This window comes from Oncorhynchus mykiss, chromosome 19 (genome assembly GCF_057628025.1).
Source record: "Oncorhynchus mykiss isolate SJ-2025 chromosome 19, ASM5762802v1, whole genome shotgun sequence".
Lineage (NCBI taxonomy): Eukaryota > Metazoa > Chordata > Actinopteri > Salmoniformes > Salmonidae > Oncorhynchus > Oncorhynchus mykiss.
The window spans coordinates 69568881-69593084 of NC_143040.1; the positions used below are offsets into that span (position 1 = coordinate 69568881).

The 24204-nt window shown below is 44.2% G+C and overlaps 1 protein-coding gene across 1 annotated transcript; it reads right to left on the reverse strand.

Annotated features, from left to right (window-relative positions):
• Window positions 1-1998: 1998 nt before the first annotated feature.
• Window positions 1999-23916, reverse strand: alkal2b (ALK and LTK ligand 2b). The gene is made up of 6 exons (XM_036955267.2): window positions 22752-23916; window positions 16955-17274; window positions 14404-14457; window positions 14222-14302; window positions 6924-6997; window positions 1999-4729 (listed from the first exon to the last, which is right to left on the reverse strand). The coding sequence occupies exons 2-5, from the start codon at window positions 17232-17234 to the stop codon at window positions 6933-6935; spliced, it is 480 nt and encodes a 159-aa protein (XP_036811162.1). The 5' UTR covers window positions 17235-17274; window positions 22752-23916; the 3' UTR covers window positions 1999-4729; window positions 6924-6932.
• Between the last annotated feature and the right edge of the window lie 288 nt (window positions 23917-24204).

Below are 24204 nucleotides of genomic sequence, written 5' to 3' on the forward strand. Positions count from 1 at the left end.
ACTAACGGTCAGCTATAATAAACCTCGTGGTCAACTAACGGTCAGCTAGAATAAACCTTGTGGTCAACTAACGGTCAGCTATAATAAACCTCGTGGTCAACTAACGGTCAGCTATAATAAACCTCGTGGTCAACTAACGGTCAGCTAGAATAAACCTTGTGGTTAACTAACGGTCAGCTATAATAAACCTCGTGGTCAACTAACGGTCAGCTATAATAAACCTTGTGGTCAACTAACGGTCAGCTATAATAAACCTTGTGGTCAACTAACGGTCAGCTATAATAAACCTCATGGTCAGCTATAATAAACCTCGTGGTCAACTAACGGTCAGCTATAATAAACCTCATGGTCAGCTATAATAAACCTCGTGGTCAACTAACGGTCAGCTATAATAAACCTTGTGGTCAACTAACGGTTAGCTATAATAAACCTCGTGGTCAACTAACGGTCAGCTATAATAAACCTCATGGTCAGCTATAATAAACCTTGTGGTCAACTAACGGTCAGCTATAATAAACCTCGTGGTCAACTAACGGTCAGCTATAATAAACCTTGTGGTCAACTAACGGTCAGCTATAATAAACCTTGTGGTCAACTAACGGTCAGCTATAATAAACCTTGTGGTCAACTAACGGTCAGCTATAATAAACCTTGTGGTCAACTAACGGTCAGCTATAATAAACCTCGTGGTCAACTAACGGTCAGCTATAATAAACCTCATGGTCAACTAACGGTCAGCTATAATAAACCTCGTGGTCAACTAATGGTCAGCTATAATAAACCTTGTGGTCACGTCTCTCATCTCAGGACTGAAAAATAAACTTTGCTTTAGCAACTCCCCTCTCTGCCTTGTATAGCAGTCTACCAACACTAACATTATTGTTGAGTGGTTTACTATGTGTGTGTGCGGTTTCACTTTAATGAGCTTCTGTGACAACAGTACACTGAGAAAGGGTCACACTTTGTAAAGGCAGGCGGAGGGTTACACACACACAATGAGGTCCAAAGTACCAGTGTCGCCTATTTCGCAACAAAGCCTCCTTCACTCATGCTGCCAAACATACCGCTGTAAAACTGACTATCCTACCGATCCTTGACTTCAGCAATGTCATTTACAAAATAGCCTCCAACACTCTACTCAGCAAATTGGATGCAGTCTATCACAGTGCCATCCGTTTTGTCACCAAAGCCCCATATACTACCCACCATTGCGACCTGTACGCTCTCGTTGGCTGGCCTTCGCTTCATACTCGTCGCCAAACCCACTGGCTCCAGGTCATCTACAAGATCCTGCTAGGTAAAGTCCTCCCTTATCTCAGCTCTCTGGTCACCATAGCAGCACCCACCCGTAGCATGCGCTCCAGCAGGTATATCTCACTGGTCACCCCCAAAGCCAATTCCTCTTTTGGCCGCCTTACCTTTCAGTTCTCTGCTGCCAATGCCAGGAATGAATAGCAAAAATCACTGAAGCTGGAGACTCATATCTCCCCCACTAGCTTTAAGCACCAGCTGTCAGAGCAGCACACTGCACCTGTACATAGCCTTATCTGTAAATAGCCTACCCAACTACCTCATCCCCATATTGTTATTTATTTGATTTATCTTGCTCCTTTGCACCCCAGTATCTCTATTTGCACACTCATCTTCTGCACACCTATCACTCCAGTGTTTAATTGCTATATTGTAATTAATTCGCCACTACGGCCTACTTATTGCCTTTACCTCCCTAATCTTACCTCATTTACACACACTGTATGTAGACTTTTCTATTGTATTATTGACTGTATGTTTGTTTTTCCCATGTGTAACTCTGTGTTGTTGAATGTGTCGAATTGCTTTGCTTTATCTTGGCCAGGTCGCAGTCGTAAATGAGAACTTGTTCTCAACTGGCCTACCTGGTTAAATAAAGGAGAAATAAAAATGTAAAAATATATATCTATATCTATTGCACATAAATATATTTCACTACAATAGTCATCATGGTAAAGAAACGTAATGTTATTTACCAAACACATTTATTTATATGTCATATATATTTAGTATTTACAATATTTACATTGCAGGGTAGGTGTACACAAAGAGACAATATATAAATATATCTGTATAATACCACATGTAACACATTGTTCAGACAGTTGGTTTGGCTGTCAAGTGGCGACGATGATCTCTTCTTTAGATGTATTTCATAGACTAAGATTTAAACTGAGATCACACACTCTATTCTCTACTGTTCCCCATCCACATGCAGTAGATATAACCTGGTAGGGCTCTGGTAGCCTGGTAACCTCGTAGGGCTCTGGTAGCCTGGTAACCTCGTAGGGCTCTGGTAGCCTGGTAACCTGGTAGGGCTCTGGTAGCCTGGTAACCTCGTAGGGCTCTGGTAGCCTGGTAACCTGGTAGGGCTCTGGTAGCCTGGTAACCTCGTAGGGCTCTGGTAGCCTGGTAACCTGGTAGGGCTCTGGTAGCCTGGTAACCTCGTAGGGCTCTGGTAGCCTGGTAACCTCGTAGGGCTCTGGTAGCCTGGTAACCTCGTAGGGCTCTGGTAGCCTGGTAACCTCGTAGGGCTCTGGTAGCCTGGTAACCTCGTAGGGCTCTGGTAGCCTGGTAACCTGGTAGGGCTCTGGTAGCCTGGTAACCTGGTAGGGCTCTGGTAGCCTGGTAACCTGGTAGGGCTCCGGTAGCCTGGTAACCTGGTAGGGCTCTGGTAGCCTGGTAGGGCTCTGGTAGCCTGGTAACCTCGTAGGGCTCTGGTAGCCTGGTAACCTCGTAGGGCTCTGGTAGCCTGGTAACCTGGTAGGGCTCTGGTAGCCTGGTAACCTCGTAGGGCTCTGGTAGCCTGGTAACCTCGTAGGGCTCTGGTAGCCTGGTAACCTCGTAGGGCTCTGGTAGCATAGTAACCTCGTAGGGCTCTGGTAGCCTGGTAACCTCGTAGGGCTCTGGTAGGGCTCTGGTAACCTGGTAACCTCATAGAACTCTGGTAACCTGGTAACCTCGTAGAACTCTGTTACCCTCATAGGGCTCGATGTGATTACCAGGTTACCAGAGCTCTACGAGGTTACCAGGTTACCAGAGCTCTATGTGGTTACCAGGTTACCAGAGCTCTATGTGGTTACCAGAGCTCTATGTGGTTACCAGGTTACCAGAGCTTTATGTGGTTACCAGGTTACCAGAGCTCTATGTGGTTACCAGGTCACCAGAGCTCTATGTGGTTACCAGGTTACCAGAGCTCGATGTGGTTACCAGGTTACCAGAGCTCTATGTGGTTACCAGGTTACCAGAGCCCTATGTGGTTACCAGGTTACCAGGTTACCAGAGCTCGATGTGGGTCCAGTTTACCAGAGCTCTATGTGGTTACCAGGTTACCAGAGCTCTATGTGGTTACCAGGTTACCAGAGCGCTATGTGGTTACCAGGTTACCAGAGCTCTATGTGGTTACCAGGTTACCAGAGCTTGATGTGGTTAGCAGGTTACCAGAGCTGTATGTGGTTACCAGGTTACCAGAGCTCTATGTGGTTACCAGGTTACCAGAGCTCTATCAGGTTACCAGAGCTCTATGTGGTTACCAGGTTACCAGAGCCCTATGAGTGAAGTATAGGGAATAGGCTGTGATATCAGATTGGTCCTCATTGGGTTGCAAAATTCTGGTAACTTTCCCATAAATCCCGAAGCAGTGTGGCATACTCCTCCTCCTGATGCAGACCACCAGCCTACCAGTCAGGCAATCCATCAGGAATTATACCAGGCTACCAATCAGGTCATTACATCAGAGATTAGTTCACTTCTGTGGTTCTCTGCATCTAATGCAATGTAGCTGAAGAACATATCAGGACGTCTGTTTGTCTGTGTGACTGTCTACGTCTGTCTGTATGTCTCTCCGTGTATCTGTCTGTCTCTCCGTGTGTCTGTCTGTCACTCTGTGTGTCTGTCTGTCCGTCCGTGTGTCTGTCTGTCTCTCCGTGTGTCTGTCTGTCTCTCCGTGTGTCTGTCTGTCTCTCCGTGTGTCTGTCTGTCACTCTGTGTGTCTGTCTGTCTGTCCGTCCGTGTGTCTGTCTGTCTCTCCGTGTGTCTGTCCCTGTGTCTGTCTCTCCGTGTGTCTGTCTGTCTCTCCGTGTGTCTGTCTGTCTGTCCGTGTGTCTGTCTGTCTGTCCGTGTGTCTGTCTGTCTCTCCGTGTGTCTGTCTGTCTGTCTCTCCGTCTGTCTGTCCATGTGTCTGTCTGTCTCTCCGTGTGTCTGTCTGTCTCTCCGTGTGTCTGTCTGTCTGTCTCGCCGTGTGTATATCTGTCTGTGTGTCTGTCTGTCTCTCCGTGTGTCTGTCTGTCTGTCCTACTTTCCGTGTGTCTGTCTGTCTCTCCGTGTGTCTGTCTGTCTCTCCGTGTGTCTGCCTGTCTGTCTTTCAGTCTTTCTTTCTGTCTACAACCACAGCTCAGAGACCACCAACCAAACCTCAACCAAATGTGTTTGTTCTAACCCATGAAGGCATGTCAATGAACACAGAAGCACTCCCGCATAGTGTCATGATATAATCCAAGTGTAAAACAGCATCCACGTGTCGTCAGGGTTTTTGGCAGCTGAACTCTGAGATTGTCCGAATGTAGAGTTGAGTAAAGTAGAGTAGAGTATGTGTGAGCTTCTATGAATGTCCTAGCATAACTAACGTTCCCCATGACACATTGATACTACTAGCAGTCTCTCTGTTCATCTTCCAAGGCACTTCTCTCTTTCATGGGCTCTGTTGAGAGAGACAGAGAGAGAGAGAGAGAGAGACAGAGAGAGAGAGAGAGACAGAGAGAGAGACAGAGAGAGACAGAGACAGAGAGAGACAGAGACAGAGAGAGACAGAGACAGAGAGAGACAGAGAGAGAGAGACATTTAGTGAACTTTGTACTTGGCTGCATGTGGAATTTCTTCCTAGAGAAAGTGCCTGAGAGACATGACAGACTAATGATATATCTGGAGAGACAGAGAGGGGGGAGAGTTGGAGAGAGAGACAGAGAGGGGGGAGAGAGAGAGCGACAGAGAGGGGTGAGAGACAGAGAGAGAGACAGAGAGGGGTGAGAGACAGAGAGAGAGAGAGAGATGGGGGAGAGAGCGAGAGACAGAGAGGGGTGAGAGAGACAGAAAGGGGTGAGAGAGAGAGAGACAGAGAGGGGTGAGAGACAGAGAGAGAGAGAGAGAGAGAGGGGGGGGGAGTTGGAGAGAGACGGAGAGGGGTGGGAGTTGGAGAGAGAGAGAGGAGTGAGAGTTGGAGAGCGACAGAGAGGGGTGAGAGTTAGAGAGAGACAGAGAGGGGAGAGAGAGAGAGGTGGGGGTTGAGAGAGAGAGAGAGAGAGGTGGGGGTTGAGAGAGAGAGTGAGGTGGGGGTTGAGAGAAAGACAGAGTGAGAGAGAGAGAGAGAGAGGGGTGGGGGTTGAGAGAGAGACAGAGAGGGGTGAGAGAGAGAGAGGTGGGGGTTGAGAGAGAGAGAGAGAGAGAGAGAGGTGGGGGTTGAGAGAGAGACAGAGAGAGAGAGAGAGAGAGGTGGGGGTTGAGAGAGAGAGAGAGAGAGGTGGGGGTTGAGAGAGAGACAGAGAGAGAGAGAGAGGTGGGGGTTGAGAGAGAGACAGAGAGAGGTGGGGGTTGAGAGAGAGAGAGAGAGAGAGAGAGAGGTGGGGTTGAGAGAGAGGGAGAGAGAGAGAGAGAGAGAGGTGGGGGTTGAGAGAGAGAGAGAGAGAGAGAGAGAGGGTTGGGGGTGGAGAGAGAGAGAGGTGGGGGTTGAGAGAGAGAGAGAGAGACAGAGAGAGCGAGAGAGAAAGAGTAACAGTGATGACAGTCTGATGATATATTTGACTGTAATATATATATTACATTATATATATATATATATATATATATATATATATATATATATATATATATATATATATATATGATTTTTTTTCCACAGTTTCACATGGGTCATATATACAATAAAAAAACATTTTGTTTTCTCCATTTTAATGTCTTTCTGGAATTCTTTTGATTTGACGACTCCACCACTAAATCAACGGCTGCAGAATGACACTGGAATTTACAGACCTACCAACTATTTGTTATTGAATTCAATGACTGAATTATACCGCTATGGAGCTCAGCCCTGCAGCACACACACACAAAACACACACACCGTCAGACAGTGAACACAGCAGCCTAGCTATAATTCACTTTTACTAACGGGAGGAAACGCATGCTGATTTATCTGCTATAAAGATACTCATTATATACGCTCTACCCCTTAAACACTGGGAGAAAGAGGTGTCAAGGTAGAGAGAGAGGGAAGAAAGAAAGGAGAGAGGAAACAATAGAAAGAGGGAAGGAGGGAGAGCGAGAGAGAGGAAGAGATAGAGACAGAAGGAGGGAGAGAGTGAGAGAGAGAGAGAGAGAGAGGAACACAGAAGGAGGAAGAGAGAGAGGGGGAAAGAGAAGAAGGGAGAGAGAAAGAGGAAGAGAGAGGGAAAGAGAGAGAGAGAGGGAAAGAGAGAAGGAGAGAGAGAGAGAGAGAGAGGAAGCATAGAGGGAAAGAGAGAAGGAGGGAGTGAGAGAGAGGAAGCGATAGAGGGAAAGAGAGAAGGAGGGAGAGAGAGAGGAAGAGAGAGGAGGGGGAGAGAGAGGAAGAGAGAAGGAGGGGGAGAGAGAGGGAAAGAGAGAAGAGGGAGAGGGAAGGAGGGAGAGAGAGGTGAAAGGAAGAGATAGCAGGAAAGAGAAGGAGGGAGACCGAGAGAGAAAGGAAGGGAAAGAGAAGGATTGAGAGAGAGAGTGAGAGAGAGAGAGAGAGGAACAGAGAGGGAAAGAGAGAAGAAGGGGAAGAGAGAAGGAGGGGGAGAGAGAGTGAGAAAGAGAGAGAGAGAGGGAAAGAGAGAAGGAGGGGGAGAGAGAGGAAGAGATGAGGTGATCATCCATAGTCTTACCAGGGTATTCTACCTCTCTGTACACCTCTGACTGCCTGCCAGTCTGGTAAGAAGACGGGCACACCTCTTATAGTCTGAAAAACAACACACACCACAGGTCAGTCTACAAACAACAATGTTTTGAGTAACTCACACATTCTTAGAGAAAGTCGTTATTGCTGGAATGCATCGTTGTTATAATTTAGAATAATGACATATAAACTGAGTGTACAAAACATTAGGAACACCTGCTCTTTCCCTGACGTAGACCAGGTGAATCGAGGCTATGATCCCTTATTGAAGTCACTTCTTAAATCCACTTCAATCAGTGTAGATGAACGGGATGAGATTAAAGGATTGTTAAGCTTTGAGACAATTCAAACATGGATTGTGTATGTGTGCCATTCAGAGGGTGAATGGTCAAGACAAAATACGTATGTCCCCTTTGAACGAGGGTATGGTAGTAGGGGCCAGGTGCACCGGTTTGTGTCAAGAACTGCAACACTGCTGGGATTTTCATGCTCAATCGTTTTCCCGTGTGTTTAAAAAATGGACGACCACCCAAAGAATATACAGCCAACTTGACACAACTGTTGAAAGCAAATGATGGAGGGGATGGCTGCTGTTATACATGCTGATGTTAAACATGCTGCTGTTATACATGCTGCTGTTATACATGCTGATGTTATACATGCTGATGTTATACATGCTTCTGACCAACTGTGCTATTTTGTTATTTGTTTTTGCTTGTTTGTAATTTTTTATTTAAAAAAAAAACGTATTTTGTACATAATGTTGCTGCTACTGTCTTTTAGGACCGAAAAATAACTTCTGGACATCATCACAGCGATTACTCACCTCGAACTGGATAAAGATTTTTTTCGCGAAGGATATACTGCTTTCTCGGGAACGGGCCCAAATCCCCGTCATTTGCGTGAAGAAAAGATGGAGAAAAAGGGGGCGGAGATTGGGCTTCCTTCGGGAAATTCTAAGGCGAATGAGTACACCTCTACTACCATCCGTTCTATTGGCCAACGTCATTGGAAAACAAAATGGATGATATACAATCAAGACTATTCTACCAACGGGACATTAAAAACTGTAATATCTTATGTTTCCCCGAGTCGTGGCTGAACGAAAACACGGATAATATAAAACTACCGGGATTATGCATCGGCAGGACAGAGAAGCTACATCTGCTAAAACGAGGAGTGTGTGTCTATTTGTCAATAGCAGCTGGTGCGCGATGTCTAATGTTAAAGATAAACTGTAGACCACACTATCTACCAAGAGAGTTTTCATTTATATTTTTCGTAGTTGTTTATTTACCACCACTAACCAATGCTGGCACTAAGACCGCACTCAACGAGCTGTATAAGGCCACAAGCAAACAGGAAAATGCTAATCTAGAAGCGGCACTCCTAGTGGCCAGGGACTTTAATGAAGGAAAACTTGAATCCTTTTTACCTCATTTCTTCCAGCATGTCACATGTGCAAACAGAGGGGAGAAAAAACTCTAGACCACCTTTACTCCACACACAGAGACACGTACAAAGCTCTCCCTCACCCTCCATTTGGCAAATCTGACCAGAGTTCTATCCTCCTGATTCCTGATTACAAGCAAAAACTAAAGCAGGAAGTACCAGTGACTCGTTCAATACAGAAGTGGTCAGATGATGCGGATGCTACGCTACTGGACTGTTTTGCTAGCACAGACTGGAATATGTTCCCGGGATTCATCCGATGTCATTGAGGAGTGTACCCTCTCCGTCATTGGCTTTATCAGTAAGTGCATCGACAACATCGTCCCCACAGTGAACGTACGTACATATCCTAACCAGAAGCCATGGATTACAGGCAACATCCGCATCAAGCTAAAGGTTAGAGTTGCCGCGTTCAAGGAATGGGACATTAATCCGGATGCTTATAAGAAATCCCGCTATGCCCTCATACGAACCATCAAACAGGCAAAGTGTAAATACAGGATTAAGATCGAATCCTTTTAGACCGGCTCTGATGTTCGTCAGAAGTGGTAGGGCTTGAAAACTATTATGGACTACAAAGGGAAACCCAGCCATGAGCTGCCCAGTGATGAGAGCCTACCAGACGAGCTAAATGGCTTTTATGCACTTTTCGAGGCAAGCAACACTGAAGCATGCATGAGAGCACCAGCTGTTCTAGATGACTGTATGATAATGCTCTCGGTAGCCGATGTGAGCAAGACCTTTAAACTGGTCAACATTCACAAAGCTGCGGGGCCAGACAGATTACCAGGACGTGTACTCAAAGTATGCACGGACAAACTGGCAGGTGTCTTCATTTACATTTTCAAACTCACCCTGACAGAGTCTGTAATACCTTCATGTTTCTAGCAGACCGCCATAATCCTTCTGCCCAAGTAAGCGAAGGTAACCTACCTAAATGATTACCGCCTCATAGCACTCACTCCGGTAGAGCTTTGAAAGGCTGGTCATGGCACACATCAACCGCATCATCCCGGATACCCTAGACCCACTCCAATTTGCATACCGCCCCAACAGATCCACAGATGACGCAATTTCAATCGCACTCCACACTGCCCTTTCCCACCTGGACAAAAGGAACACCTATGTCAGAATGCTGTTCTTTGACTACAGCTCAGCGATCCACACCATAGTGCCCACAAAGCTCATCACTAAGCTAAGGACCCTGGGACTAAATACCTCCCTCTGCAACTGAATCCTGGACTTCTTGACGGGCCGCCCCGAGGTGGTGAGGGTAGGCAACAACACGTCTGTCACGCTGATCCTCAACACTGGGGCCCCTCAGGGGTGCGTGCTTAGTCCCTTCCTGTACTCCCTGTTCACACACAACTGTGTGGCCAAACACGACTCCAACACCACCATTAAATTTGTTGACGACACAACAGTGGAAGGCCTGATTACTTTTAACGATGATACAGCCTATAGGGAGGAGGTCAGAAACCTGGCAGTGTGGTGCCAGGACAACATCCTCTCCCTCAATGTGAGCAAGACAAAGGAGCTGATCGTGACCTACAGGAAAAGGGGGTCCAAACAGGCCCCCAATAACATCGATGGGGCTGTAGTGGAGCAATTTGAGAGTTTCAAGTTCCTTGGTGTCCACATCACAAACAAACTATCATGGTCCCAACACACCAAGATAGTCGTGAAGAGAGCACTACAACACCTTTTCCCCCTCAGGAGACTGAAAAGATTTGGCATGGGCCTCCAGATCCTCAAAAAGTTCTACACCTGCACCATCGAGAGCATGCCTGAGCAGTTGCATCACAGCCTGGTATGGCAATTGCTCAGCATCTGACTGTAAGGCACTACAGAGGCTATTGCGGATGGCCCAGTACATCACTGGGGCCAAGCTTCCTGCCATCCAGGACATCTATACTAGGCGGTATCATAGATTGTTCTCTCTGCTACCGCACGGCAAGCAGTAGTGGAGTCCCAAGTCTAGGACCAAAAGGCTCCTTAACAGCTTCTACCCGTAAGCCATATGACTCCTGAACAATTAATAAAATGGCTACCTAGACTATTTACATTGACACCCCTCCCCTCCCCCATTTGCTTTTACACTGCTGCTACTCGCTGATTATTATCTACTCATAGTCACTTCACCTACATGTACAAATTACCTCGACTAACGTGTACCCCCACACATTGACTATGTACCCCCTGTATATAGCCTCGTTATTGGGATTTTATCGTGTTACTTTTTATAATTTTTTACTTTAGTTTATTTGGTCAATATTTTCTTAACTCTCTTGAACTGCATTGTTGGTTAAGAACTTGTCAGTAAGTATTTCACTGTGAGGTCTACTACACCTGTTGTATTCAGCATTTCGCTGTGAGGTCTACTACACCTGTTGTATTCTGCATTTCACTGTGAGGTCTACAACACCTGTTGTATTCAGCATTTCACTGTAAGGTCTACTACACCTGTTGTATTCAGCATTTCACTGTGAGGTCTACTACACCTGTTGTATTCTGCATTTCACTGTGAGGTCTACAACACCTGTTGTATTCAGCATTTCACTGTAAGGTCTACTACACCTGTTGTATTCAGCATTTCACTGTGAGGTCTACTACACCTGTTGTATTCAGCATTTCACTGTGAGGTCTTCTACACCTGTTGTATTCAGCATTTCACTGTGAGGTCTACTACACCTGTTGTATTCAGCATTTCACTGTGAGGTCTACAACACCTGTTGTATTCAGCATTTCACTGTAAGGTCTACTACACCTGTTGTATTCAGCATTTCACTGTAAGGTCTACTACACCTGTTGTATTCAGCATTTCACTGTGAGGTCTACTACACCTGTTGTATTCAGCATGCCACTGTCAGGTCTACTACACCTGTTGTATTCAGCATGTCACTGTCAGGTCTACTACACCTGTTGTATTCAGCATTTCACTGTGAGGTCTACTACACCTGTTGTATTCAGTATTTCACTGTAAGGTCTACTACACCTGTTGTATTCAGCATTTCACAGTAAGGTCTACTACACCTGTTGTATTCAGCATTTCACTGTGAGGTCTACTACACCTGTTGTATTCAGCATTTCACTGTAAGATCTACTACACCTGTTGTATTCAGTATTTCACTGTAAGGTCTACTACACCTGTTGTATTCAGCATTTCACTGTGAGGTCTACTACACCTGTTGTATTCAGTATTTCACTGTAAGGTCTACTACACCTGTTGTATTCAGCATTTCACTGTAAGGTCTACTACACCTGTTGTATTTTTCGGCATGTGACAAATAAAGTTTGATTTGATTGGAGTTAACCTGGTCCACCATCCCAGTGGAACGCTTTCGACACCTTGCAGAGTCCATGACCCGACAAGTTGAAGCTGTTTTGAGGGCATTGGGGGAGGGGGGGGGGGGTGGTTCAGGTGTTCCTAATGTTTTGGAAAAACTCAGAGTATATACAGTGTATATACAATACCAGTCTAAAGTTTGGAAACACCTACTCAATCAAGGGCTTTTCTTTATTTTTACTATTTTATACATTAAATAATAGTGAAGACGTAAAAACTATGAAATAACACTTATGGAATCATGTAGTAAACCAAAACTAATCAAAATATATGTTATATTTGAGATTCTTCAAAACAGCCACCCTTTGCCTTGATGACAGCTTTGTGAATTCTTAGCATTCTCTCAACCAGTTTCATGAGGTAGTCACCTGGAATACATTTCAATTAACAGGTGTGCCTTGTTAAAAGTTCATTTGTGGAATTTGTTTCCTTATTAATGAGTTTGAGCCAATCAGATGTGTTGTGACAAGGTAGGGGGGGGTTGGGGGCCGTACAGAAGACAGCCCTATTTGGTAAAATACCAAGTCCATATTATGGCAAGAACAGCTCAAATAAGCAAAGAGAAATAACAGTCCATCATTTCTTTAAGACATGAAGGTCAGTCAATACGGAAAATGTCAAGAACTTTTAAAGTTTCTTCAAGTGCAGTCGCAAAAACCATCAAGCGCTATGATGAAACTGGCTCCCATGAGGACCGCCACAGTAATGGAAGACCCTGAGTTACCTCTGCTGCAGAGGATAAATTCATTAGTTACCCGCCTCAGAAATGTCAGCCCAAATAAATGCATCACAGAGTTCAAGTAACAGACACATCTCAACATCAACTGTTTAGAGGAGACTGCATGAATCAGGCCTTCATGGTCAAATTGCTTCAAAGAAACCACTACTAATGTCACGTTCTGACCTTAGTTCCTTTTCCTATGTCTCTATTTTAGGTTGGTCAGGGCGTGAGTTGGGGTGGGCATTCTATGTTTTGTTCTATGTTTGTATTTCTATGTGTTTGGCCTGGTATGGTTCCCAATCAGAGGCAGCTGTCAATCGTTGTCTCTGATTGAGAACCATACTTAGTCAGTCTGGTTTCGCCCTTGAGTTGTGGGTAGTTGTTTTCTGTTTTGTGTGCTTCACCTGACAGAACTGTTTCGTTCTCGTTATTCCTCGTTGTTATTTTGTTTAGTGTTCAGTTTCGATTAAATTTACAACATGAACACTTACCACGCTGCGTTTTGGTCTACTCCTTCTTCCACCAACGACGATCGTTACAACTAAAGGACACTAACAAGAAGAAAAGACTCGAGCAATGGACATTAGACCGGTGGAAATCTGTCCTTTGGTCTGATGAGTCCAAATTTGAAATGTTTGGTTCCAACTGCCGTGTCTTTGTGAGATGCAGAGTAGGTGAACGGATGATCTCCGCATGTGTCTTTCCTACCGTGAAGCATGGAGGAGGAGGTGTGATGGTGTGGGGGTGCTTCGTTGGTGACACTGTTAGTGATTTATTTAGAATTCAAGGCACACTTAACCAGTATGGTTACCACAGCATTCTGCAGTGATAAGCCATCCCATCTGGTTTGCGCTAAGTGGGACTATCATTTATTTTTCAACAGGACAAGGACCCTAAACATAACTCCAGACTGTGTAAGGGCTATTTGACCGAGAAGGAGAGTGATGGAGTGCTGCATCAGATGACCTGGCCTCAACAATCACCCAAATCTCAACCCAATTGAGATGGTTTATAATGAGTTGGACCGCAGAGTGAAGGAAAAGCAGACAACTAGTGCTCAGCATATGTGTGAACTCCTTCCAAACTGTTGGAAAAACATTACAGGTGAAGCTGGTTGAGATAATGCCAAGAGTGTTTCAAAGCTGTCATCAAGGCAAAGGGTGGCTACTTTGAAAAATCTAAAAATCTCAAATTCATTTTGATTTGTTTAACACTTTTTTTTCGGTTACTAGATTAATCTATATGTGTTATTTCATAGTTGTGTTGTCTTTCACTGTTATTCTACAATGCAGAACATTTTTTAAATAAAGAAAAATCCTTGAATGAGTAGGTGTGTCCAAACCCTGCTACTGTATATAGTTGCCATTCTGATATCTGTTTAGTCAATGGGCAGACACAAGATATGACACAAGATGATATCAGCTTAGAGTTTTAAAAAGTATGCTAACTTTCAAAAAATTCCCAAGTTTTCCAGAAATCCTGGTTGATGGATTTCGGATTTCCCGTTTTTTTTTCCAGGAACCACGATTTCAAGAAAAAGTTATTTTGCAACCCTATAAGTATATGAGTGTAATGACTATGATAGAGGCAATACGCTTGGCTGAGACATATCTGGCTTCCCCTTACTATCTTCCGTGTGTGTGTGTGGTGTGTGTGTGTGTGTGCGTGTGTGTGTGTGTGTGTCTGTGTCTGTGCGTGTGCGTGTGCGTGCGTGTGCGTGTGCGTGTGTGTGTGTGTGTGTGTGTATATCTCCGCCATTAATACTCACAGGCAGGGATGGTACAGTCTCTGGTGTTGTGGTATAGTCTATAGAAATGTTTCCTACACTTTGGGTTAAAGTATAGTGGACCTGAGAGACACACAGAGACACAGACAGAAGTTACACTGGTGACCACACACACACACACACACACACACACACACACACACACAGAAGCAGTAGTGTCTGACCTGTTAGGTGTTTGAGGAACTTCTCCTTTTGCCTCAGGTCTCTGGGGAACACCTCTGTCGAGAACAGGAAATAAACACAATTTTGAAAAAAAAGTGTTTTTTTGATTGGGTGTTTTTACCAGTGTCAGTCAAACGAGATAGCAGCAACGTGATTATCACATCAAACAAGAGATAGCAGCAACGTGATTACCACATCAAACAAGAGATAGCAGCAATGTGATTATCACATCAAACAAGAGATAGCATCAACGTGATTACCACTTCAAACAAGAGATAGCATCAACGTGATTACCACATCAAACAAGAGATAGCATCAACGTGATTACCACATCAAACAAGAGATAGCATCAACGTGATTACCACATCAAACAAGAGATAGCATCAACGTGATTACCACATCAAACAAGAGATAGCATCAACGTGATTACCACATCAAACAAGAGATAGCATCAACGTGATTACCACATCAAACAAGAGATAGCATCAACGTGATTATCACATCAAACAAGAGATAGCATCAATGTGATTACCACATCAAACAAGAGATAGCATCAACGTGATTACCACATCAAACAAGAGATAGCATCAACGTGATTACCACATCAAACAAGAGATAGCATCAACGTGATTACCACATCAAACAAGAGATAGCATCAACGTGATTACCACATCAAACAAGAGATAGCATCAACGTGATTACCACATCAAACAAGAGATAGCATCAACGTGATTACCACATCAAACAAGAGATAGCATCAACGTGATTATCACATCAAACAAGAGATAGCATCAATGTGATTACCACATCAAACAAGAGATAGCATCAACGTGATTACCACATCAAACAAGAGATAGCATCAACGTGATTACCACATCAAACAAGAGATAGCATCAATGTGATTACCACATCAAACAAGAGATAGCATCAACGTGATTACCACATCAAACAAGAGATAGCATCAACGTGATTACCACATCAAACAAGAGATAGCATCAACGTGATTACCACATCAAACAAGAGATAGCATCAACGTGATTACCACATCAAACAAGAGATAGCATCAACGTGATTACCACATCAAACAAGAGATAGCATCAACGTGATTACCACATCAAACAAGAGATAGCATCAATGTGATTACCACATCAACAAAACATGAGAAAGAAGGGGGGATTCACACAGCAGATCAAAATACAACAATTGAGAGGGAAAATTATACGTATTTATTATTTTTAAAGGGTCAATAGTAGCAGGTATCCAGCTTAACTATGATGTAGTCTCCATGGTGAGATGTGTTACTAATGGTTAATGACTGACCTATGATGTAGTCTCCATGGTGAGATGTGTTACTAATGGTTAATGACTGACCTATGATGTAGTCTCCATGGTGAGATGTGTTACTAATGGTTAATGACTGACCTATGATGTTGTCTCCATGGTGAGATGTGTTACTAATGGTTAATGACTGACCTATGACGTTGTCTCCATGGTGAGATGTGTTACTAATGGTTAATGACTGACCTATGATGTAGTCTCCATGGTGAGATGTGTTACTAATGGTTAATGACTGACCTATGATGTAGTCTCCATGGTGAGATGTGTTACTAATGGTTAATGACTGACCTATGATGTAGTCTCCATGGTGAGATGTGTTACTAATGGTTAATGACTGACCTATGATGTAGTCTCCATGGTGAGATGTGTTACTAATGGTTAATGACTGACCTATGATGTAGTCTCCATGGTGAGATGTGTTACTAATGGTTAATGACTGACCTATGATGTAGTCTCCATGGTGAGATGTGTTACTAATGGTTAATGACTGACCTATGATGTAGTTACTAATGGTTAATGACTGACCTATGATGTAGTCTCCATGGTGAGATGTGTTACTAATGGTTAATGACTGACCTATGATGTAGTCTCCATGGTGAGATGTGTTACTAATGGTTAATGACTGACCTATGATGTTGTTACTAATGGTTAATGACTGACCTATGATGTTGTTACTAATGGTTAATGACTGACCTATGATGTAGTCTCCATGGTGAGATGTGTTACTAATGGTTAATGACTGACCTATGATGTTGTCTCCATGGTGAGATGTGTTACTAATGGTTAATGACTGACCTATGACGTTGTCTCCATGGTGAGATGTGTTACTAATGGTTAATGACTGACCTATGATGTTGTCTCCATGGTGAGATGTGTTACTAATGGTTAATGACTGACCTATGATGTAGTCTTCATGGCGAGATGTGTTACTAATGGTTAATGACTGACCTATGATGTAGTCTTCATGGTGAGATGTGTTACTAATGGTTAATGACTGACCTATGATGTTGTTACTAATGGTTAATGACTGACCTATGATGTTGTTACTAATGGTTAATGACTGACCTATGATGTTGTCTCCATGGCGAGATGTATTACTAATGGTTAATGACTGACCTATGACGTTGTTACTAATGGTTAATGACTGACCTATGATGTTGTTACTAATGGTTAATGACTGACCTATGATGTTGTTACTAATGGTTAATGACTGACCTATGACGTGTTCTCCGTGATGAGACTTGTTCACTTCATTCCTCTCCTTGGTCTCCAAGGTGAACTCCTGTTTTTTGGCGGGGTAGCGCACGTGTACCTCGTCCTGCTGCTGCCGCGTCAGACGCACCTTGTCCATGATGAGCTCCAGGAGGTTGCGTCCGTCCGTGCGCGCCCCTGTGCTCGCCCCCGGGGTCACGTGCACAGAGCTCTGTTTGCAGAATCCAGCGGTCAGCAGGAGGACCAGCATCGCCAGTAGGACAGGGACACGCAGCGAACTCATCGCTCCTACCCCCCGGGACCACGAGGCTCCTCCCTCTACACTGTAAACAAACACAGGCTCAACATTTAGCATACAGACAAGCTAATTTGGTGTTACTCCATGAACAACAGTTGACTTTAGATATCAGAGACAGATGTTCTCCTACCTAACACTCTCCCCTCCTACCAAACACTGGCTCCTCCTACCTAACACTGTCTCCTCCTACCTAACACTCTCCCCTCCTACCAAACACTGGCTCCTCCTACCAAACACTGTCTCCTCCTACCTAACACTGTCTCCTCCTACCAAACACTGGCTCCTCCTACCTAACACTGTCTCCTCCTACCTAACACTCTCCCCTCCTACCTAACACTGGCTCCTCCTACCTAACACTGGCCCCTACTACCTAACACTGTCTCCTCCTACCAAACACTGGCTCCTCCTACCTAACAATGTCTCCTCCTACCTAACACTCTCCCCTCCTACCAAACACTGTCTCCTCCTACCAAACACTGGCTCCTCCTACCTAACACTGGCTCCTCCTACATAACACTGGCTCCTCCTACCTAACACTGTCTCCTCCTACCTAACACTGTCTCCTCCTACCTAACACTGGCCCCTACTACCCACAAAAACAGCACCAGCTTTCCACTGATGGAATCAGGGTACAAATCATATCTGTTTGAGATGGCTCTGTGAGTAACTCTCCGTTGTAGAGCAGCTGTACACTTCTCTGTGGGAGGTTTGCACAGGAACTGGCAGCCTCCTCTCAGGGTAGAGTCAGTTACTAAACCACCCGACCACCTCGTAGACTTCAGTCCCTGCATAGATGGGTAGCATCTTCCTGCTGAGTGTATGAAAATGCTCCTGCTCTGTAGAGGATCAAGTCTTATTGGGCGGAGTTTCCTCAGTGTCTGTGTCTGATGAAAACCTTCCCTGTTGTAGGTGTTGAACCAGAGGAGACAGCAGCCTCATCCTACACTCCCAGTAGCTACTTGAAAGAGTAACAGCAGTGCAGCAACGTCCCCCTTTAGAACCCAACGCAGCACCCGCGGAAGACATGATAGAGGACACCACTGTTATGACACACGATGACATCCACCCAACCTCACTCAAATCACCAAGTTTGTGAATCCAGCTCTAATCCAGAGTGAGAAAGAGAGAGAGAGAGAGAGAAATAGAGAGAGTGAGTGAGAGACAGAGAGAGAGAAAAAGAGAGAGAGAAAGAGAGAGAGAGACAGAGAGAGAGACAGAGAGAGAGAGAAATAGAGAGAGCGACAGAGAAAGAGAGAGAGAGAAATAGAGAGAGCGACAGAGAGAGAGAGAGAGAGAGACAGAGAGAGAGAGGCAGAGAGAGAGACAGAGAGAGAGAGAGAGAAATAGAAGGAGAGAGAGAGTGAGAGAGAGAGAGACAGAGAGAGAGAGAGAAATAGAGAGAGAGACAGAGAGAGACAGAGAGAGAGAGAGAGACAGAGAGATAGACAGAGAGAGAGGCAGAGAGAGAGAAATAGAGAGAGCGACAGAGAGAGACAGAGAGAGAGAGAAAGACAGAAAGAGAGAGAGAGACAGAAAGAGAGAGAGAGAGAGACAGAAATAGAGAGAGACAGAGAGAGAGAAACAGAGAGAGAGAAACAGAGAGACAGAGAGAATGTGAAGTCTTTTACTTGGCAGTATCTCAGAATTCACATTCCAAGGGTCCTATAACCTAACATACCCTCCTGACAGCCAGAACAGCTTTGCCTTAGCATAGATTCTTGGCATAGAAGTGTCTGGTAATTGCTTAATTGCTTAATTAACTTGGGAACCACACAGGAACAACTTGCTTTCAATATCCTTTGTGTCCCTCATTTAATCAAGTGTTTCATTTATTTTGGCAGTTACCTCTAGATGTATCATTGCTTAACACCCCCCCCCCCCCCCTTCCCACCCCAGTCTCTCTCTCAATTCAATTTTTCAATTCAAGGGCTTTATTGTCATGGGAAACATGTGTTAACATTGCCAAAGCAAGTGAGGTAGATAATATATAAAGTGAATATATAAAGTGAAATAAACAATACAAATTAACAGTAAACATTACACATACAGAAGTTTCAAAACAATAAAGACATTACAAATGTCATATTATATATATATATACAGTGTTTTAACAATGTACAAATGGTAAAGGACACAATATAAAATAAATAAGCATAAATATGGGTTGTATTTACAATGGTGTGTGTTCTTCACTGGTTGCCCTTTTCTTGTGGCAACAGGTCACAAATCTTGCTGCTGTGATGTCACACTGTGGCAATTTCACCCAGTAGATATGGGAGTTTTTCAAAATTGGATTTGTTTTCAAATTCTTTGTTGATCTGTGTAATCTGCGGGAAATATGTCTCTCTAATATGGTCATACATTTGGCAGGAGGTTAGGAAGTGCAGCTCAGTTTCCACCTCATTTTGTGGGCAGTGAGCACATAGCCTGTCTTCTCTTGAGAGCCATGTCTGCCTACGGCGGCCTTTCTCAATAGCAAGGCTATGCTCACTGAGTCTGTACATAGTCAAAGCTTTCCTTAATTTTGGGTCAGTCACAGTGGTCAGGTATTCTGCCGCTGTGTACTCTCTGTGTAGGGCCAAATATCATTCTAGTTTGGTCAGTTTTTTTGTTCATTCTTTCCAATGTGTCAAGTAATTATCTTTTTGTTTTCTCATGATTTGGTTGGGTCAAATTGTGCTGCTGTCCTGGGGCTCTGTGGGGTGTGTTTGTGAACAGAGCCCCAGGACCAGCTTGCTTAGGGAACTCTTCTCCAGGTTCATCTTTCTGTAGGTGATGGCTTTGTTATGGAAGGTTTGTGAATCGCTTCCTTTTAGGTGGTTATAGAATTTAACGGCTCTTTTCTGGATTTTGATAATTAGTGGGTATCGGCCTAATTCTGCTCTGCATTATTTGGTGTTCTACGTTGTACACGGAGGATATTTTTGCAGAATTCTGCGTGCAGAGTCTCAATTTGGTGTTTGTCCCATTTTGTGAAGTCTTGGTTGGTGAGCGGACCCCAGACCTCACAACCATAAAGGGCAATGGGCTCTATGACTGATTCAAGTATTTTTAGCCAGATCCTAATTGGTATGTTGAAATTTATGTTCCTTTTGATGGCATAGAATGCCCTTCTTGCCTTGTCTCTCAGATCGTTCACAGCTTTGTGGAAGTTACCTGTGGCGCTGATGTTTAGGCCAAGGTATGTATAGTTTTTTGTGTGCTCTAGGGCAACAGTGTCTAGATGGAATTTGTATTTGTGGTCCTGGTGACTGGACCTTTTTTGGAACACCATTATTTTGGTCTTACTGAGATTTACTGTTCAGGGCCCAGGTCTGACAGAATCTGTGCATAAGATCTAGGTGCTGCTGTCTCTCTCTCTCTCTCTCTCTCTCTCTCTCAATTTCAATTCAATTTCATTGTAAGGGGCTTTATTAGCATGGAAAACACATGTTTTCATTGTCAAAGCAAGTGAAATAGATACGACACAAAAGTGAAATAAACAATGACAATAAAGACATTTCAAATGTCATATTATGTCTATATACAGTGTTGTAATGATGTGCAGATATCAAATATTAAAAAGGAAAAATAATAAACATAAATATGGGTTGTATTTACAGTGGTGTTTGTTCTTCACTGGTTGCCCTTTTCTCGTGGCAACAGGCCTCAAATCTTGCTGCTGTGATGGCACACTGTGGTATTTCACCCAGTAGATATGGGAGTTTATCAAAATTGGATTTGTTTTCAAATTCTTTATATGGTCATACATTTGGCAGGAGGTCAGGAGGCGCAGCTCAGTTTCCACCTCAGGAGGTTAGATGGACCATTACGTACTGGCTACAATGGTTCACTGTACTGATTATAATCGCAGTTACACATGCTAAATCAACAATTTTGTAGTGTGTGTGTGTGTGTGTGTGTGTGTGTGTGTGTGTGTGTGTGCATTTGTTTGTTTGTGTTTACGTGTGTGAAATGTCATCAGAGGTTTGTAGCCTAAAGGGTTAAACTGAAAAGAGACTTGTTGAATTCTGGACCACAAGCCGTTTCACAGTGAGCACTCTGAAGTCACACACATATTATTATAATTACTATTATATTAGTCAGTTAGTCATTAGGACGCCATATTAGTCATGCAATCATAATGCAGTCTCTCTTAAACACAGCCACGTAACAAATACTTATTTTGAAGTACTTTGAGATACGTTTATTGATGAGAAGAGTGCATAAGACACACACACACACACACACAGTCAGAACAGTAGGCATTCAATGGTATGTGTCCAATACTGTCTGTGATGTAGCTCAGTTATCTGTCTCCTCTATGGTTTCATCAGTTATCTGTCTCCTCTATGGTTTCATCAGTTATCTGTCTCCTCTATGGTTTCATCAGTTGTCTGTCTCCTCTATGGTTTCATCAGCTATCTCTCTCCTCTATTGTTTCATCAGTTATCTGTCTCCTCTATGGTTTCATCAGTTATCTGTCTCCTCTATGGTTTCATCAGTTATCTGTCTCCTCTATGGTTTCATCAGTTATCTGTCTCCTCTATGGTTTCATCAGTTATCTGTCTCTCTAGCCTCATCAGTTATCTGTCTCCTCTATAGTCTCATCAGTTATCTGTCTCCTCTATAGTCTCATCAGTTATCTGTCTCTCTAGCCTCATCAGTTATCTGTCTCCTCTATAGTCTCATCAGTTATCTGTCTCTCTAGCCTCATCAGTTATCTGTCTCCTTTCTAGCCTCATCAGTTATCTGTCTCTCTAGCCTCATCAGTTATCTGTCGCTCTAGCCTCATCAGTTATCTGTCTCTCTAGCCTCATCAGTTATCTGTCTCTCTAGTCTCATCAGTTATCTGTCTCTATAGTCTCATCAGTTGTCTGTCTCTCTAGTCTCATCAGTTATCTGTCTCTCTAGCCTTATCAGTTGTCTGTCTCCTCTATAGTCTCATCGGTTGTCTGTCTCCTCTATACTCTCATCAGTTATCTGTCTCCTCTGTTGTCATCAGGACATAGGAAACTTCCAAACAGACAGGAATCAGTAGAAAGTAGTATGTGGTTCCCTGCCTGAACTACCTGATCAAAGGTCTCTCTCTCTGTCTTTGAAACACACACACACCGACACACACATGCATGCACGCACACACACACACACACACACACACCGACACACGCACGCACATGCACACGCACGCACGCACGCATACACACACACACACCGACACACGCACGCACACACACACACCGACACACGCACGCACACACACACACATACGCAGAGGGAACGTTATTCCAATATCCCCCTGTTCCTGTCTGATCCGTGGTACTAACACCAGACTACTGCTATGACCCGTGAGGGCTGCCAACAGTTGGCCACTTGGGTAACTAAAGCTGCTGCGTAAAAAGGACAGCCCCGGTTTGAGACACTATGACTTCGACTTTAACTTGTGTTCTAACTATGAACAACAGACAGACACTCAGGATTGGAATAGGAACAGGACCGGTAATATAATAGGTTTATAGTTACCTGAGTTGTGTTGTCTCGCGGGTACCAGGTGAACAGAAGCCAATCTGTTGGTGCTACGTGTTCCAGGATTAAACACCTTTTAATCGCTTCAGCTACACACAACACACACACACACACTCCAATACACACTCCTAACTACACACACAGCTTGTCTTCGCCGTGCCGTGCGTCCTTTGCCTCTCTCCAAATACGTATCCCCTATCTCGGATGCTCCACCGCAACTTTTTTGTCCGGACAGGCGTGCGCCGTGTGTCCTAAATTCAGTTGTTGTAGTTCCCAGTCCCGTACGATGATTTATATCTGGTGCTTCTCTGTTGAAGGTGGCGACGGAGTAGAGTGGGTGGATAAATTAACGACTGATGCAACTTTTTTAATAACTCTAGACCTCATCTCCTGCTGATGAAGTCGGCTGCCCGGTGTGTCGTGAGCTCCTCCGCTACATGCTGGCTGGCTCACCGTGCGTGCCACTGCCGCGCACTTTGTGTGTGTGTGTGTGTGTGTGTGTGTGGTGAAGTCCCCGGAGTATTTATCTATTATCCCGGGTTGTCTTCGATCAGAACAGCGTTCAAGACGGGAGCATAACCGAACACAGACGTCATATTTACACCGGATCGATAACGAGCCCTGGCCCCGGTCGCCCCATGCAGTTCTCTCAGTGCTCTCGGTTTGGAAAAAAACGTTATATTCCTCTCCTATTTTTCTCCTCTCAGTCGACAGAGCTGGAGAATGATTGTTAGTAATATAGTAAGGTCGAAACTTTCTCCCGTTCAACAGTGTCCCCGAATGGGACAGGAGCAGCGTTAGGGTTAACACTAAAATGTTGTATAAATCCTGCTCCCGCGAAGTTCCTCCTCGATCGATTTCCGTTTAATCACATATTGTCCGCCAGAGGACAGGAAATCCCCGACATTAATTTGATTACTGAAGCAGGGTGGTTTGTGTATTTCTGGAGACACACATACACGAGCGCTCTCGCATAAACTCGCACAACCACTCCAAATGCTCTCTGCTGACAACCTGACCTCGGAGCGCGGGAATGTAGAACTCTCCCCTGCGCCCAATATTGCTTTCGTTTACTTAATCTGAACACCACTCCCATAATGCATAAGAAAACATCTCGCTCTTCTCCTCCTCCTCTCTTCGCCCTGAGTCAGGGGTTGTGTGTGTGTGGTTGTGTGGGCCCTAAGCAATATTTGGTGGCAGGGGAGGGGAGAGGGGTTAAGGCACATTTCCTGCAATTCTACCCATTTTGTAATGATTTATGACATGCTAATATGATGTCTGAGTGAGAATGAAAAACAAAACCTATGGGGGCCCCAGGAGGTCAGAGCCCCTGGGCACATCCCCTGTTTGCCCTGGTATTTCTCCATGATTACTTCAAGTTTAGATAGCTGGCTAGACTAACTACCAATCAAAACATTGTTAGCTGACATGGCTAATTGAGTGGCTGTCA